Source organism: Amblyomma americanum, chromosome 5, assembly GCF_052857255.1.
Source record: "Amblyomma americanum isolate KBUSLIRL-KWMA chromosome 5, ASM5285725v1, whole genome shotgun sequence".
Classification (NCBI taxonomy): Eukaryota; Metazoa; Arthropoda; class Arachnida; order Ixodida; family Ixodidae; genus Amblyomma; species Amblyomma americanum.
The window spans coordinates 152,657,699-152,676,326 of record NC_135501.1 but is presented as its reverse complement, the minus strand read 5'-3'; the positions used below and the strand labels follow the sequence as shown (position 1 = coordinate 152,676,326).

At 51.2% G+C, this 18,628-nt stretch overlaps 1 protein-coding gene across 1 annotated transcript in view; it reads right to left on the bottom strand.

Annotated features, from left to right (window-relative positions):
* Positions 1-353: 353 nt before the first annotated feature.
* The window catches only part of LOC144134272 (uncharacterized), a 31,771-nt gene continuing 13,496 nt past the window's right edge, over positions 354-18,628 (bottom strand). Inside the window, exons 5-11 of the mRNA XM_077667222.1 lie at positions 16,978-17,440; positions 15,058-15,400; positions 8,129-8,413; positions 6,585-6,749; positions 5,541-5,819; positions 2,179-2,505; positions 354-971 (exon numbers count right to left, since the gene is read on the bottom strand). Coding sequence (XP_077523348.1) covers positions 654-971; positions 2,179-2,505; positions 5,541-5,819; positions 6,585-6,749; positions 8,129-8,413; positions 15,058-15,400; positions 16,978-17,440 — 2,180 coding nt within the window. The 3' untranslated portion in view covers positions 354-653. The remainder of the gene's footprint in view (positions 972-2,178; positions 2,506-5,540; positions 5,820-6,584; positions 6,750-8,128; positions 8,414-15,057; positions 15,401-16,977; positions 17,441-18,628) is intronic.

The following is an 18,628-nucleotide window of genomic DNA, read 5'->3' as shown; positions in this document are numbered from 1 at the left end:
GGAGATACATGAGCATTTAGAGGGTAGCCTTTCGATACAAAGTCCACAGCAGTAAAATAACAATATTAATAACAATAAACGGGATAGCGATAGGCATCAATTGTTATCGAACCGCGCACTTATGTGCATATAATCTCGCTGAGAAAAGCTACCCACCTCAAAGCCTCTGTCTCGTGTATACAGTATAAAAGCTGCACATCGTGCGGTAAGACACACAGCACACGAGGTTCGGATAATCCCGTGACGTCATGCATACATGGCTGCGCTTGCCGGCTTGCAGAGAAAAATGGACAAACCACAACCGACATGTGATTCTTCGTCTGTCATTTTCGCACCCTTTCTGCACCCCATGACCAATAAAAGGCTTGTATACGGGCAACCACACCATTTTGGGTTACACAAAAGGGTGCGATCAGGTGAGTTTGAGCGTTAAAATGGCACGGCAATGGGTGTAAATCATGGGAGTCCATTTTAGCACCCAAAAGAGTGGAAATATTTTTAGAGTGAGTCTACGTTATGCAATAAAAAAGTAGCGGCTAGTATGTGTCCACTGAAAGTGCGGTAGTAGTTATAGATTAATGGGAGGAAGCTATGAACGAAAATATAAGGTATTGTCAACGGAATCCGTGTCCTCCTGTGCGCACAGCGGAAGATCACACATCGCAGAAGGCGCCCGCGGAGTACGTGGTGTTGGCCCTGCACTTGTACCGGTCGCCGAACTCCCTCATGTTGTACAGGGGCAACATGCACATTTCCTTGGCCGTGATGGGGTTGGGCGTGTCGGACGCGGTGCACCACAGGAGGCAGTAGCGCACGAAGAATGTCTCCTGGGCAGCGGGCCAGAGCTCCAGGAAGATCCGGTCGTTCGTCACCCGGCGGCGGAAGCGGGTTTCCATGGCGGCGTAGGCCAGCTGCACCCCCGCCGAAAGCGCCATCAGAGTCGCTCGCATTTTTCTGGTGCTGCCGGTGACCTGCGCATTTTACAGCTTCGAGTATTATAGAGAACCTCCCCAGCAATCGCGTCGTCCGGCAATAAACTGCGGAATTAAAGCGTCATCCGCAATCCGCCACCGTGGCCCGGTTCGGCGAGCACCACTGAGTACGAGTTGATTGGTCTCGGCGCGGCAGGCGCGCGAGCTGCTGACGGGAACGTGGCGCCATCTGGCGCCGGCATGGCGTTCTGCGCACGCTCAGTGGCGGACCGCGGAAGCGTATCACGGTATCGTATCGTAGATCGCGCTATGCTAAAACTCTCTAAGAGGAGGTTCTGTGTGTGCATGCTAAAAGACGGGCACAAACTGCGAGTACTGCTGTATATAGGCCCTCACCCCCCTGTTTCGGCGGCGTAGAACGCCTCGGCGCGGTTCGCAGCAGTAGCTGGAAGCCTGTGCGCTTCTACGCGTGCATTGGCGCACCACCTTACGTCCTCCGCCCTCTTTAGACCTTCCCACACCGACGATGCGACGCCGGCCGGAAGCTGACAAGTGCAGAGGCAGGTTTGGGCAACGTGACTAACACGTAACGTTTACCGAAGGATCTGCCGCGTATATCGGGGATTGGGTTTTGAAACGAAACCTTAATTCACTACTCTAGGTAAAGCCGATTTCGCCGTGCGTTGCCGGTTGACCTTCAAGTGAGCCAGAGGTCAAGTGTGGCTATAGGCCTTACACTATGTGGCCCACCATGGTGTCGCACAACTTGACCTTTGACCTGTACAGGGCCGTAGAATAGGCCGCAGTGCTCATTGGCTGACCAACCTCTCGCGATGAACCATTTAGCCGCCACCTGCCAGGGTGGCAGGGTGGGCGCGCTGCCTTTCCAATGTCAAGGTCACAGACGCCAAGCCGCGTCTACTTGCCCGATACACCGCAGCTTTGGCTCTCTAACCAGGTTCAGCAGTAGTTGAACCGCAGCTAATTTTTTCGAATATACGGTCGGTAGCAGCCAGCCAGCGCCATCTCTTCGGGCACGCCTGCAACTCCCGGTAGGGCAGGTACAATGTCGATTCAAGACATACGGCATGCATCGAGTGAAGTAGCTTTGCGTGTACACAGAGGGGCCTCGATGCCCAGTCTACATCTCTAGCGTAGTTATCCTCGCCGTGCACAGAGGCGGAGTTGTAACGGTATCATGCATCCAGCGCAATACAACTACAGCGCGCTCTGGTGCGCCCCATACCATGCTACCAAAGCCCTGGCGGTGGTGACGGCCGACGAGGCACTCGACCGTCTTGTTGTACTTGGCCCGCGTGGACTTGTCCCAGCTATCGTTTTTGTCGCCTTCGGTCGACGCTTCTAGGGCTTCGATGAGCCCCGCGGCCATTACCGATCCTACGGTGCCGAAGTTGTACTGGTGCGGCACTCCTCGCTCGTAGATGTACGGCTCGAGCTGTGGCACGGTGGGTACAAGCACCGAGTTCATGACGTCGGCGAATGACACGCGGCCCGCCGCTTCTGCGTTGAACGTGGCGAGCTCGGCCATGGTTGGGGGGCTTCGGAGCGCCACCTGCGAGGCGAATACGCAAGTAGAAGGGGAAAAAAATGAGGACAGCCCTTCAAAGTTCAGAGGGATGCTTGAAGAGACGATCAAATTGAAGATGGCCTGTATCGATAGAATAACGCGTTGTAATGACAACAGGGCTAGTTTCGCTGTAAAGGAAAGTTTAATAGGCTACAAAAGGTAAGTTAAGTCACATTCACAGTGGAATGCGTCAGCATTAGAGTCGACATTTGTCGTAGCTTCTGCTGCAACTTCTGTGTGGGAGTGGCATGAGATTGGTTTCTTTGGGGTCGCGTGACCTTGTAACGTCCTTGTAAAGCCTTTCTCGACCAATCAGCAAATTTTGTTGATACTGGACAGCCCCGAGCTGCTCCTGATGGGAACTCTAATGTCATCTAGGTTGGTATCTCGAAACTATGATGTTCGGAACACGGTGGGCATCCCATCTTGAAACTAGGTTGGTCACAACCCGGCGTCACCTGCCGCAGTGGCTCAGTGGCTAGGGCGCTCGGCTACTGATCCGGAGTTCCCGGGTTCGAACCCGACCGCGGAGGCTGCGTTCCGAAGGAAGCGAAACGCTAAGGCGCCCGTGTGCTGGGCGATGTCAGTGCACGTTAAATATCCCCAGGTGGTAGTCGAAATTATTCCGGAGCTCTCCACTGCGCCTCCTTTCTTCTTTCACTCCCTCCTTTATCCCTTCCATTACGGCGTGGTTCAGGTGTCAGTCGATATGCGAGACTGTTAAGCTCTCTGGTAAGATACGCCAAGGGACGAAACCTTCTAACCTCAAAGATCAAATAGGACTGGCAAAACTGTCAAAGTAAACCATTGAGCGTGAAGTAACCGACATAAGGAAGCATAGCAGAAAATCGATCACATGTTAAAGAGCGCAGGAAACCTAAAAGCACTGAAGAGGAAACTAGGCATAGGCAGAAATAAGATGTACCCGCTGAGAGACAAGAAGCCCTATGTGAATATCAACAATTGATTCAGTATGGATACAAAAGCTCAGTTATCCGAGGGCTTCCATAAATATCTATGCAGTAACTGAAAATGTCAGGATGATGATGAGGGGGCAGTGGAGCAGAAGAATTGGACATCCCGCCGGTAACGAAAGAGGATGCTAAAGATAATTCCACAAGCAATGCAGAGGGGTAAAGCAGCTGGTGAAGACCAGGTATACGTGAAGACATGTTGAAGGATGGCGGGGAGATTATGCTAGAAAAACCGACCACCTCTGTATACAGAATGTCTTAAGAGAGAAAGAGAGAGATTGCGAGAAAGCATCTGATTGAGTCAAAACCTCAGCCGTCATGCAGGCATTCCGGAACGAGGACGTAGAAGGGGAATATATAGAACAGTATACCGGAAAAGTAGTAGAATCCCAATAAGAAAGGGTGTCAGGCTAGGAGATCCCTCCAGTACTATATTCCCCACGTGTCTACATTCAGAGAGCTAGATTGGGAAGAGTTGGGGATCAGAGATGATGGAAAATACCTGACTAATCTGCAATTCACTGATGACATTGCCTTGCTAAGTGGCTCAGGTGACAAACTGCAAAGCATGACGAATGACCTAGACTGGCAAAGGACAACGGTAGGTCTGAAAGCTGATATGCAGAAAACGAAACTATTGTTGAAGAGTTACGGAAGTAAACAGTAATTTGCGATAGGCAGTGAAACGTCGAAAGTCTTAAGGTAGTACATATACTTAAGGCAAGTAGTGACCACATATCCGGAACACGTAAGCGAAATACTAGAAAAATAAGAATGGAGTGGAGCGCATTTGGCAGGTACTCTCAGATCAACAATGGAAGTTTATCAGTATCCCTCAAGCGAAAAGTATATTACAGCTGTACCTTACTGGTACTTACCTAGCTATGGGACAGAAATGTGGAGGCTAACGAAAAGGGCTGAACTAAAGTCGAGGACAGCTCATCGAGCTATGGAAAGAAAACGATAGGCGTAACGTTAAGCACAGGAAAAGAGCAGAGTCGATAAACAAAAAAAACAGTTAATAACATACTAGTCGAAATCAAGAAGAATGAATGGGAATATGCATGGGCAACGCATGAAATGCGAAGGCAAGATAACGAACGGTATAATAACAAAATGTATGTCAACCAATGGTCAACCAAAGGTAACGGACTGTATTCCAAGAGAAAGCAAGCGTAACAGACGGCGGAAGAAAATCAGGTGAGTGTGTGGTTAGCAAGCTTGAGGGGATAAAATGGCCGAGGCTGGCTATGTACAGAGTTATTTGGAAAGATATGAGAGGGGGGGGGCGACTTTCTCCTGCAGTGGACATAATTAGGTTGATTATGGTGATGATTAGTATGCACTTCCATAGGAGCTAGGTTAGGGTTCAGGGTAGTGGGTAATCGACATGAGGTCCCACAGCGCACAAGGAAGGGACACAACACGCTCGTGTTGTGTCCCTTCCTTGTTGTGCGCTGTGGAACCTCATGTCAGTTCTAAAGATCTCTCAAACAAGCAGGATAATGTTCTTGTATCGTGCCTGCGGAGAATACGTGAACAGAAGGAGGCACAGAGAGCAGCCGAGACGACGGAAGAACGGGGGGAACGTCTCGCCAAAGAACGCCGTGCCGACGCTGCTAGGAACGAAGTCGACATGCGGTGTTCACGTGCTAGGCCGTGACGTCACGGCCTCCTAAACCGTGTACGTAACGGGAGGAGAGCCGGCGGTAGCTTCACGATCGTTTAGCTTGGCAAAGGCCAAGGAAACGACCAAAGCTGAGCATAACAAGACCTTGCTAGGCTAAACCATCGTGAAGCTACCGCTTCTCTCTCGGTCTAACTAAAGCTAAACCACCGTTAATTTTTAATCACTTGATGTGAACGGGAACAAGCTGTCTGTTCGCTTATAGTTCCCTGTATTAAAATACACCACCGCACCCACACTCCAGCAGCCTCGAATCCCGGTATCCGAGGCATCCTAGTATTGCAACGACGGCGCCCCCATTTTCATAGGACCACCTCCGAGTGATTACAGGTGTAACGAAATGCACGCCGTGAGCTTACGTCGCAGTGGTGGCGTCTGGCGCGCACGTAGGTGTTGATAAACCCTTGGTCGTCCTCCTTGATGGGCGGTGTGGGGCCAGTGTAGTTCGCACTGGAGCCGACAGGCAGCGCCTTGGTCACGACAGACAGCGTGACGTTGCTGATGATGTCAACGGCCAGGCCGAGAGATCTCTCATCTATCCAGGTGAGCACGTCGGACGACTGCGTGGCGGCACGGATGGCGAGAATGGTGAAGCCCGGCCGTGGTCTGACACTCTGGTCGCTGGACTTAAACGTGCCCTTGGTTTTAAAATTTAATTAGAAAACCCGCCTGTTTTAACAGCTTCACAACTATAGTGGCAGCGCTACACTATACGAACGAACTCCACTTTAACGCGACAGCGTTAAGGAGCTCGTGTCGCAGAAAAGCCGGTGTCGGCTTTGCTGGCGTTTGTCGGCGTTGTAAAACGCTAATCTCCAAATAAAAAAAAAAGCCTTGTGGAGGTACGAGGAATAGAACGCAGGTCTTTCAGTTTGCGAGGCCAGCACGCTATGAAGGTTCGCTGGCTCGAACTGAATAAAAGTGGACCTGTAGTGAATGCGTCGTGGACATGGACATTGTGTAGTGTATTTGTATACTGATGCGTACATCAGCAGCACCCTGGCAGCGCTGCAACACGCTGTCTCAAGCCACTCATAAATGAGAAGCTTAGTGTCCTCCATTTTTTTCCTCTCAATTTATTGTTTTTATGTTCTGTTGAAAATTTGTTATAGATACACGTTGAATATGTATTGCATCTACAATTTCACGTTATGACTTGGTTGTTGTGTATTGCAAGTATGAATGTATTGTATTTGAAGAGTTCTCAATGAAATTCTGTAAGTAGTTGCCACTGCTGTTAACGGTGTGATGGCCTCGTTAGGCGGAGAACTGTCTTTAGCCCACTCATCGAGGACGTAAATTTTTGTCCCAAATAAAAACTGCTATTACTACTCACAGAGTGCATTCGACTGTGTCACGACACCTCTAGCCCTATTGGTAACTTTGCCAGCCTGCACACTAACCTTGGCAGTGTCCTTCAAGCTAGTGTAGATGCCCTGTAGAACTGACACGCTACTCTTCCCCTTCAGTAGCACCTGGGCGGCCAGGATGGGCCAGGTGAGGGCCAGGCACTTGCGGACCAGGAACATGCAGAAGCCCGCCTGGTGCAACCGGCTCGAGGAGGTTTCCTGGTTCAAAGCGAAACGAATTAAAAGGACACTAAAGATGATTTCACTCATGTATTGGTTTTAGCAAGTCCACAATCCACATGCCTAGCCCTTAAAAAAATTGCTTTAGACAGTCTATAGACTGTCCATAGATTTCTGTCTATAAAGTGTATAGACTCTCTATAGACAAACCCTAGAGAACAGTCGGTAGACAATCTGTAGATTTGTGGTCGTACACTTTCAGCAAACTTTTGTCTATAGGCTATGAATAGACACAAAGAAATATCTATAGGAAGGCTGCAGAGTCTATAGAAGTCTATATACTGTCTATAGACCATTTTCGTAAGGGAGTGCAGGGGACTCTATGTACATGCAGCCTTTTAGAAAGCCCTTGCAATACACCGATTCCGCTCCCGCCAGACAAAGTGAGCGCGTGTGCGGTATACGCATGCTCACACAGTTCCTGGCAGGCGCGTTATCACGGCATTCTTGTTCCTGGCAGGCGCGTTATCACGGCATTCTTAAGCCAAAACCGTCTAACTACTACTGCAGAAGAAAAAAAAAACGATTCAGACCTTTGCTCTCGAAGCGTAAAGTGACGTCAACAGTGACCTGAGTGTATTATTTGGCTGGTGGAATAATGGATGTTATTGGACCTGTGTGTTCACTACTTAGCAGTGGCGACCATTTATACAGACGGATTATCCAACCTAACTTGGCGAAAACGACATGCGGTCTATTTACGTCGTAAGAGTACTTCGCGCAAGCGCAGACTGCATCGTCAGGCTCTTCCTCTATTCCTATGTTTCAAGTATAAATGAACCTTTCGGAGCACGGCGCAGCCGTCCAACAGTATCTCACGCAGTTTATGTATCATATGGAGCTTCGGCGGGCCTCCTGATGCATCTGAAACACCATTGGGCGCAGTACCTTGAGCATCTGCCTCGCATGCTTGAGGCACGAAGCAATGTAGTAGTTCCCGGCTTCTCCACAAACCCACGCGTTTAAGAACACATACTGCGCAATTTCGCTCTACTGTGCGAAGGATCCTTTCCCGCGGTGTTAAAAAGCTCAGCGTTCAGCGCTTCTACCCCGTTTGCAGCACAAAGCTGGTGAAAAATCACTCTCGTCGACAAGGCGGCGGTGAAGAGCTACACGCGCCAACAAATCTCCAATTTCTGAGAAACCACCCGGTCGGCATGAGCCAAAGCATGATCACGTGATATGACGTCACAACGAATTCACTAACGCGAAACCTTTTCATTGCGATGCCTCACTGTGAGTGGTCGCGTGATTTTTTTGGCGCCACAGACATCTGATTAGTGGCGTCAATATCATCCTGGAATTCCGACAGTCACCCCAGAAGAACTACCGGCGAAAAAGCTAAAAAGTAGACTTGCCAGCTTGGTGTGCACCAGAAAGATCACGTCGGCCGCGAGGTTCGTGGCCAGGTAGAAAGCTGTGACGTTGACGCCCTCGTCTACCAGGAAGGTGGAGGCGTTATGGACGGAGACCATATCAGTGTCGATCACCGTATCCGAGGGCTTCAGCTTGAGCTGGGGCTCGTTGTGAGCCTCGTTCACGGCCGCTGCCCACTCCTCAGACGTCAGGTTCATCATCCCGGACGTCACGTCCTCCAGAGGCCTCAGCACTTGCGGCACACTCTTGCTGATTATTTTCATCACCTGCGCAGTAAGGGAGCGAAATCGCACTTGATGAAGAGCAGAAAACTGGGCAGTATAACCTCGAAAGAGGTTGAAGACTTTGGTTCGACGTGCCGCGAGGGCTGCGCAGGAGGGCTTTGTTAAACAAACCATACGTTATCTATTCCCATCATTGCATGACGCACGCTAGTCCGTTTCCTGGTACTGACCTTCCTTCACACTCGATATCTCGACTTCCCTCTTCATATCTTAACTTTGCCTTCCGCAACTCCTTGGGCTGTCTTGAATATCCGAGTAAATAATCCACGGCAAGACAACTCAGAAGGATGGAACAAACGCTCCTCCTGTGTCCTCTTACTCGGTCTTCCACCCTCTCCGTGACAAAATGTTCTTTCTGTAAAGGTATAAATTACCTCAGCAACAAGTCCTAATATGTCTTCTGGTCTTTATGGTATAATCTGCCACCGCACCGTATATATACAGGCCGCTCGTTGCCTACGCGTTCTAAACAAAAAGAAGTGAAAAGGGAGTATGCTCTCCTCTGGCGCAATCTCTTTTATAAAAGGGTGTGCGTTAGAGGATAGCTTGCTTTCTTTTTACACCCATATAGGCGTATTCCTGTTTAGAGTGTACGCCTGGCCAATACACCAACACTGCTCGCCAGTGAACCCGTTCGTGCCTCTCATGCCGCTCCACCGGCGTAGCCGGGCACCGCCAAGCCCTTGCATAACTCTCTTATACAACCCTTCTGCAACTCTGTTGCCACTTTTACTCAGTGAACATCGACGTCGTTGGGCCGTTTCTTGTCGCACGACTGTCGATAACTCCTCACTTTTTATCCCACACCCTTCATCCCCTGCGACCTCTGGTTATCTGCATAATACACTTTTTTAACTGAATTAAGAATGCAATGGCACCGCAGCCACCGGTGATCCCAAATTGGTCACTTTAACGACAGTCCGTTTCCCAGATCTGATTCTACGTTGTTCCAAAATGTTCTGGTAAATCTGTACACTTTATCTAGAAATCGATATTAGCTTTAAATTGAGCACGGCCGACAGCGGCAGTCATTCGTTTCGACGACCGCCGAGCACACTTGTTGCTACGCCGCCGCCGAGTGATTCAGTCCATTGTGGGCGCAAGTCAGCCCAATAAACAGTCTTCTTTTCGAAGAACTTTTGTTCGTCTTCACCGCTCCTTCGACTGCGTCACCACTACGTGACATCTGGTGGAGGTGCGGGGTAGCCTTCCATGTTCCAGACGCCCCCTTCAAGTAGGGACGCCAGCCCCCTCCGCTTAGCACCGGAGGACGAGCCAGAAGTTCACCGAGCCATGGAGTCGACGTCTCCAGGGAGAGCAGCCTGAGTTCGGGACCCTGCCGTACCACACCAGACAGCGAAAGGACGCCGCTACCAGCACACCAACCTCGCCAAAGACGTCGATCCCGATCATACTACAGAGCCAACTTTCAATGGATCCCTAGGCAAAGACTCCGAAGAATGGTTGGGCCAATATGAGCGCGTGGCATCATTCAACAATGGAGGTGATGCGGCGAAGCTCCGGCACGTCTTTTTCGCACTGGAGGGTTCAGCACGCACGTTATATGAACATCACGAGTATTTTCTAACGACATTGGGGCTATTAAAGAGAGAACTTTTCAAGACATTCAATAGTGTCGTGAGGAAAGAAAGAGCCGAACGACTCCTCGAGTCTAGGATCCAGCGCCCAAATAAGCCCGTACGTCCGCGGTTACTTGGAAGAAATGAATCGCCTCTTTTGCCACGCCGACCCCGAGATGACCGAGGAAAGAAAGTTCAGTTTTTAATGCGCGGCGTAAAAGAACAAGTATTTGGAGGCTTCGTCTGCCAGCCGCCAAAAAGAGTCGAGAAATTCATGCAAGAAGCCTGCACGAGCGAGAAACCCTCGACCTCCGAGCTCGGCAGTACACTCGCCCTTCCTCTGCCTGTGCAATCCGTTCGGACACTACGGCCACCACCAGCGACAACTTGCGGGAAGTTATCCACGAAATCATCCGCTACGAGCTACGCCGATTACTGTCATCCTCCCCACTGCCGCAAGCAGCGACTCTCATGGATGTGGTACGGGAAGAAGTGCAACAGGCACTTGGCACTCCGATGGCCACAGAACCCCAGGCCATGACCTACGCCGCTGCAGTACGCACTCCTCGGCCCCAACGACAAGCCATAGCTACATCCTCTCCGACATGAACAACTTGTTCCCGAACGCCGCCTCCCTAGCTGCTCCTGCCCACCCAGCCTAAAAGCGACGCTCAAGACTATGGAAATGCGACGCCTGGAGGACTTCCGACAACCGACCATTCTGCTTCCATTGTGGTGAGGCAGGTCATATTCTTCGTCGCTGCTCGTACCGACGTATCGCTCTTCAAGGATTTCCCGTTCACGCACAACAACCAAGCTTCGGCCAACGTCCGCAGGAAATCGACGAGTACCTGCGCCGAGAGGAGTACACGCCGAACCGCCTTTCGCGCTCACCATCGCCGTCGACCTCGCGCTTTGCGTCGCCACGCCGCAGCTACGCAGCCGCGGTACAAGGAAGGTCTCCCAGCCCCGTAGAAGAAAGTAAAGACAGCAACCTCTGGAGGTGAGGTTGCTCACGAGGGAAACGCCGAAGATCCTCCAACGACCACGCCCCATGAAGACGCTGCACCCGCTACGTAGCATGAAGACGCTACACTCGCTGCACCGACGCCGCACAAAATGACAACCGCGACCACGACGCGACCTGCATTCAAAACGACGCCGCCACACAGAAAAACTTCGACGACACGCCACACCCGCGATTTGCATACGCGACGAAGCCGTGACCCGACACCGAGGGCGAATTGCAATGCAAGAACCAGGACGTCCGACTCAGAAGTTAATATCGACGGCCGGAAAGTTACCGCTCTAGTCGACACAGGAGCCGATTACTCAGTGATGAATGGAACATTCGCTGCGCAGCAGGGGGAAAGTCACGACCGCCTCATTTCGCCATCAGGGCGATGCACACTGCGACTGCCAAAGGACATACCTATCCTGCGACCTTCGTTTTGCTACGGCAATGTTCCCGCAAAGTGATCTTGGGCATGAGTTTTCTTTATGAGCATCAGGCGATCATCGACCTGCGATCCAAGATGATCACGCTTTCGACGGACGAAGCCATCCCTTCGATGAGAGCTCTGGAATATCACGTTGCCCTGAGTGCCCTGGAGGAAGAAGTGAGCGTCCCACCTCGTTCAAGTGTTATCGTGACCGTAGGCGCCACGAAAGCCATTAACGCTGAAGCCATCATCGAGGGCAACATGCAGTTGCTCCTAGACCGAGGAATCAGCATCGCAAGAGGCATCGCACATTAGCGCAATGGCCAGGCCGAAGTACTGCTGACTAACTTCAGCGAAGAATACCAGCACATTAACAGAGGAGCGACGATTGCTTTCTTCGACGAAATATCTGGCGTACGAGACTCCTTCGCCCACTCCGACCCCCACCGCAGAAGATTCACCTGACCAAGAGAACTCGCCCACTTTCGACATCAACCCAGCCCTGCACCTGAACAGACAAGACCAGATCCGCAATCTGCTTCGAAGCTACAGTGAGAGTTTTTCATCATCGCCGAAGGTGCGACAGACGCCAATGGCCAAGCATCGCATTATAACGGACCAACACGTCCGACCTCTCCGTCAAAGCCCCCAGCGTGTGTCACCGCGAGAGCGACAAGCCATTCGGGACCAAGTCGAAGAAATGCTTCGCGAAATGCTTCAAACAGCCCATGGGCGGCACCGGTTGTTCTAGTGAGAAAGACGGCGCACTTCGATTCTGCGTGGATTACCGCCGCTTGAACAACACAACAAAGAAGGACGTCTACCCCCTCCCCCGCATCGTCGACACACTGGACCGGCTCTGCAACGCCAAGTATTTCCCATCGATGGACCTCAAGAGCGGCTTTTGGCAAATTGAGGTCAATGAAAGAGATCGCGAGAAGACCGCATTCGTCACTGTGGATTGCCTCTTCGAGTTCAAGGTGTTGCCATTTGGCCTCCGTTCCGCACCAGCGACGTTTCAGCGAGTAATGAATACGGGGCTGGCAGGTCTCAAGTGGCAAATTTGTCTGGTATATTTAGATGACGTTGTTGTTTTCGCCTCGAACTTTGAAGAGCACCTCGAAAGACTTCGAACAGTACTAGGCGCCATCAAGTCGTCTGGTCTAATCTTGAAAGCAGAGAAGTACCACTTTGCCTATGAAGAGCTACTGTTTCTAGGCCACATCGTTAGCATGGAGGGAGTACGCCCAGACATGCAGAAAACAGCTGCTATTGAGCAGTTTCCACCGCCCGCCAATAAGAAAGCAGTGCGCATGATTCGTCGGACTGTGCGCATATTACGGACTATTTGTGAAATTTTTTTTCGCGCATCGCAGAGCCCCTGGCACAACTGACGAAGGCAGGCGTGCCATTTAAATGGGAAGCGAAGCAAGCAGAAGCGTTTAAATAACTTCAGCGTCGTTTACAGTCCCCACCGATCATTGCGCATTTTGATGAAAACGCCGATACTGAAGTGCATACGGACGCAAACAGCGTGCACGTGGACCTAGGCGCCGTCCCCGTCCAAAAAGCGACGGGCTGGAAAAAGTCATCGCATATACGCAAGCCGTTCCCTTTCCAAAGCCGAGGCTAACTATTCGACAACTGAGAAGGGGTGCCTTGCCATCATCTGGGCTGCGTCGAAATTCCGCCCCTACCTGTACGGACGACCGTTCAAGGTGGTCAGCGACCACCACGCGCTCTGCTGGCTTGCCAATTTGAAGGACCCCTCTGGCCGACTCGCTCGATGGAGTCAGCGCCTCAGGGAGTTTGACGTCACTGTCGTTTACAAGTCCGTATGTAAGCACTCTGACGCCGATTGCCTCTCACGAGCCCCCGTAGATGCACCGCCGCCGGACCACGATGAGGACGCGTTCCTGGGACCCATCTGCCCCAGCTCACAGTTTGCGCAGCAGCAACGCTCAGGCCCCGACCTGAAACGCCTAATCGAGTACTTGGAAGGCACGTTTCTTCACCCCCCCCCCCGCCTCATCAAGCGAGGACTGTCCTCCTTCACTGTACAGAATGATGTTCTCGTGAAAAGAACTTCGCAGCGTACAAAGCACTCTACCTCCTTTTTGTACCTGCTTGTCTCCGAGAACTAGTTCTTCAGGCTTCACACGACGAGCAGACAGCTGGACATCTCGGGTTTTCTCGCACCCTCCACCGTATTCAAGACAAGTATTACTGGCCCCGACTGTCTGCCGATGTCGCACACTATGTGAAAACCTGCCGAGATTGTCCGACCAGCAGGATTTCTGAACCCCACTGAACCCCCCTCAAGGCCCTTTCGTCAGATCGGCATGGACTTTCTCGGCCCTTTCCCAAAGTCAACGTCTGGAAATAAGCGAATCATCATAGCGACCGACTACCTGACCCGCTACGCCGAGGCGAAAGCCCTGCCGAACGGAACAACAGGAGAAGTCGAAATTTTTCGTGGAGTGCATTCTTCTGCGACACGCCCTCGATGTGCTCAGCACGGACAGAGGAACAGCATTCACGGCGGAACTAACGCAAGCCATCCTGCGCTACAGCCAAACCAGCCACCGCAGGACAACTGCATACCATCCGCAGACCAACGGACTGACCGAGCGCCTGAACAAAACCCTCGCAGATATGCTCGCTATGTATGTCGATGCCGAACACAAAACGTGGAATGTCATCCTGCCTTACGTCGTCTTCGCCTACAACACCGCAGTGCAGGAGACCACTCAGATGCGCCTTTTAGGCTCGTCCATGGCAGGGAGGCCACAACCACGCTAGACGCCATGCTGCCCAACGTTACAGAAGAAGAGAATGTCGACGTTGCCGCCTACCTTCAACGCGCAGAAGCTCGAAGGTTTGCCCGATTACGGATCATGATCAAGTGACCTCGCTAGACCAGTCAGGGGGAAGAATTGTAAAACTAGTGTTTGGGGAAAGAAAGTGGCGCAGTAATTCTCTCACAACTCGGTGGGAACCCGAACCGCGCCGAAAGACGACGGGAGCGAAAGATGATGATGATGGATTTGTATGGCACAAGGGGATCTATGGCCAAAGAGCGTCTATGGCGCAAGGTATTTCGACTTCTCAAGGTGGGGTCAAAGATCCATTTCCCAAGCGTTTCACCCTAAATAAGCCGAGCACCAGACCAGGGGAAAGCTTGTACCCATTGTATCACCGGTGGGTACCCGGTGTCACTGGGGGCCGAACCCCGCACCTCCCGCATGTGAGGCGGATGCTCAGCCACTTGTCCATTACTGCGGTATGGCAGCGGAAGGAGAAAGAGAAGTAGATGCCGTACTGCAGTGCTGTGCTGTGCCCGTGCGCTACGGGACATGACACAGCACACGGGCGCCTTTTTGCGGTTTGCCTCCATCGAAACGCGCCATCGGTGTAAATTGTGATGACATAACAAGTCACGTGGCCTCTCTCGACCCACCAGCGAATTTCGTGACGCCGGCCGTCGGTGGAGTTTTGGTGTGACGACCACTCTAATGCTATCGCGTTAAAATAACCTCCATGCACAGCATATCTGTTCTAGCAGGGACGCTGGTCAAAGTGCAGCTCACTGGTGAAGACGCACCTCGTGGTCCAGCCGCAGCAGGGTCTCCGTCTCGGCGCTGACGTTGTCCCGGCCCAGCCATATGTTCAGGAGCTTGGTGATGCGGTATCTTAGGTCGGTGTCCTCGACCGAAGCGCCCACCTTGCCGCGCAGGGAGTATCCGCGCCGCAGCTGGAGCAGGCTCTGGTTTCCCATGCGCACGAAGCGCACGTCGAAGAGCGCGAAGTTGCCCACGCGCAGGGCCGTGCGCACCAGGTAGCGCACGATGCCAACGAACGAGGTGGCCTGCACCAATTCGTCGATGCTGATCGCCGCCTTAGCCTGCGCGAGCTCCTTACGCAGGTCCGTCTCGGTGGACATGTACCTGCGGTGTGGGAAAGAGCGAGAGAGAATATAGGCGCCTATTGTGAAGGACATCAGCGCAGGACTAAACCTCGGTTAAATGTTTAGTGGAATCCCCTTATAAAAATTATGTGTAGAAAGTCTATAGACTTACTTCTATAGACTCTTACTTCCTATATATATTGATTTCTGTCTATTCATAGTCTATAGAAAAAGTCTACTAAAAGTGTCTGGCCACAAATCTATACATTGTCTACCGACTATCTATATGATTTGTTTAGACTATACATAATTCTCTAAGACTTGTTTCATCATCCTCAGTCTGATGACGATGAGACAAATCCTGGAGAATTATGTATAGTCTAAACCAATCATATATATATATATATATATATATATATATATATATATATATATATATATATATATATATATATATATATATATATATATATATATATATATATATATATATATATATATATATATATATTTATGGCCATACACATTTAGTAGTCAGCCTGATGATGAGACAAATCCTAGAGAACCTGTCCTAGATGGTTTATGGGGGTTTAACGTCCGAAAGCGACTCAGGCTATGAGAGACGCCGTAGTGAAGGGCTCCGGAAATTTCGACCACCTGGTGTTCTTTAACGTGCACTGACATCGCACAGTACACGGACCTCTATAATTTCGCCTCCATCGAAATTCGACCGCCGCGGCCGGGATCGAACCCGCGTCTTTCGGGCCGGCAGCCGAGCGTCGTAACCACTCAGGCACCGCGGCGGCTGAACCTGTCCTAGAGAATTTGTCTATAGACAGTCTACAGACAAGGCCTATGGTCAGCCTATAGACTGCCTAAAGAAATTATTGCAAGGGATCCTACAGTAGGTACAGTCGAGCGCGATTTGAAGGTTATCGCGCGAGCGTCGACGGGCCTAGCGTTCCAGGCGCCTAGCGGCCGGTTTTGGAGCAATGAAAGTCACGATTTCGCGTCCTCTCCCTCGTTCGCTGTTCCATGCTGCAACCATCACCCCGCGACGAAATTACCACCTTCCTCCTCATTCTAAGCTTTCCATTATTTGCAGTGGAGTGTGGACTTTGTTACCTAGCTCTTATCTTCACGGACGATAACAAAATTGGTGGGAAAGATTTGGTAAAGCTAATCCTTAGTACTGCTTCATTTGAACGACTTACCGAGTTGCAGAAGATATACCATCTCAACATCGCCTCGTCATATTGTCTTTGTGCGCCGATGAAATTCCGAAAAAGATTTTTGCGTAAGGCTATAACCGCTGTTACACACGCCAGATTCACCTTCGTAGCGTCCAATTCCAGATAATACCGAAGAATACGTTGCGCGCATTATCATCACTGCCTGTTCGATGGAGCAAAAGAAGAAACTTATCAAGCTGCTTGCCTAGAAGGGAGTGACGGCTGCTTAAGGAACAGCAAAGAGAGTGAGAGAAGCTGGCCTGATACTTCCCTCGCCACAACAGAGGATTCTGGGCCATGGCGCTGTTCCTGTTCTCGGTCGACGCTCGCGCGATAACCTTCAAATCACGCTAGACTGTACAATACGGGGCTTCCGTTCCCTGACCTGAAGCAGTTCTTGTACAAGGGCTTGAGGATGTGCTTGCCGAGGCGGACGTCTTCGGGGTCCAGCGTCTCGTCGAGCACGAACATGCTGGCGTTCATGGTCCTCAGGGCAGCGAGCACGTTTTCCTCGTGGAAGCCCGTGCGGCCTTCGATCAGCGATCCGCACACGCGGCCGTAGAAGTTGGCACACGGGTGGTGCCCCGTCACCAGCAGCTTGCGCAGGTACGCGGCGGCCGCCTTGCACTCGGCCGTCTGGCACAACATCTCGTAGTCCACGCGGCCGATGTGGATGCTGACGAAGGCGCCCAGGACGAACGCCGACACGACGGCGCCGACGCCCACCACGAGGAAGAACGCGGCTAGCGTGCCAAGCAAGGGCCGCTTCTTCACGACCGCGGGCGGCCGATGTGCGTTCTTCTGGCCGGAGGTCACTCCTTCCGGATTTGTGTTCGCTTCTGCGGTCACTGGAGAGAACATGAACGACAGAATTGGTGCTGTGAAGACAGCTTTGCACCCCATTGTAATACCCCGCGTTTGTGCGATGCTGATGGGCACTATATTTACTTTGTGCAAAAGCCCTACAATTAACACGGTCCCACCCAAGAATCTTGCGTGAAGCCTCGGAGTAACTCGGGTAAACTCGGGTTAGTTCGGAGGAGCGCCGCGCCAGCTGCAGCCAATGGGAGGGTGACCTTCAGGGTGACCTTGGCGAAACCTAGCATAGCAACAGCGGGCCCCATCTAGAAATAAAACGGCTCAGCTCCTCTGGCCACTGCATGACTGCACTATGCTATCGCCTCAACCAATCATGCCTCGTTTTAAACTTCTTTACCTCAGTAAACATGGCACATACCCACGCGGGGAGATTGGCCAAGGTGTACGTAGCGGCATAGACAAAGAAGTTTCCATAGGAGATTACAACAAAATTTTAGTCCAAGCGTGAACTTTGAAAAATCTATCAATAAAAACGACAGAAGAATATTTAAAGTTAAATAACGGACAGAATTTTGGTGAAAAAAGAAGAGCTCGAAGAATATTAAGAGAATTAGCAAATCAACCTACCAGTTGCAATTATGTAATCATTGAGAACCCCACAAATTGAACCAAATGCAAATCCTCTGGCACTCGCACCAAACGATAACAACACTGGCAGAGATAACGGGAGCCCTAACCCGGAGAGAGGAACCTCCAGGTAAATCTTCCTCTCAAGTGCGAACTGTGGACAGTAGAGGAGAAAATGGTCTACAGATTCAACTTCCCCGCATGCGTCACATAGGTTTGTCGGTGTCAACCCACACCTGCATAGATACAAATTAAAACTGGGAATCCTGTACCGCAACCGCGTCATTGATAACCCGCACAGCCTGGTTTTACACGAACGGGCGTTCCAATTATATTCTAAGTGCTGATAATCAGTGGTATTTAGTAAGGGATCACGTAACCAGGCTGATATGTGTTGGAACCGCTGAAACCTAGAAATCGCCAGGAGGCTGAAATTAGGGACAGGATGTGTCACTGACCCCTCAAGAGCCGGCCTTGCTAAGAAATCAGCCACCTCATTTGAATGAACACCTGCATGGCCAGTGACCCAGGCAAAACGGACCTCTTTCAAAGTGCATGGGACAAGATATCGCAAGAAACGGCTCAGAAAA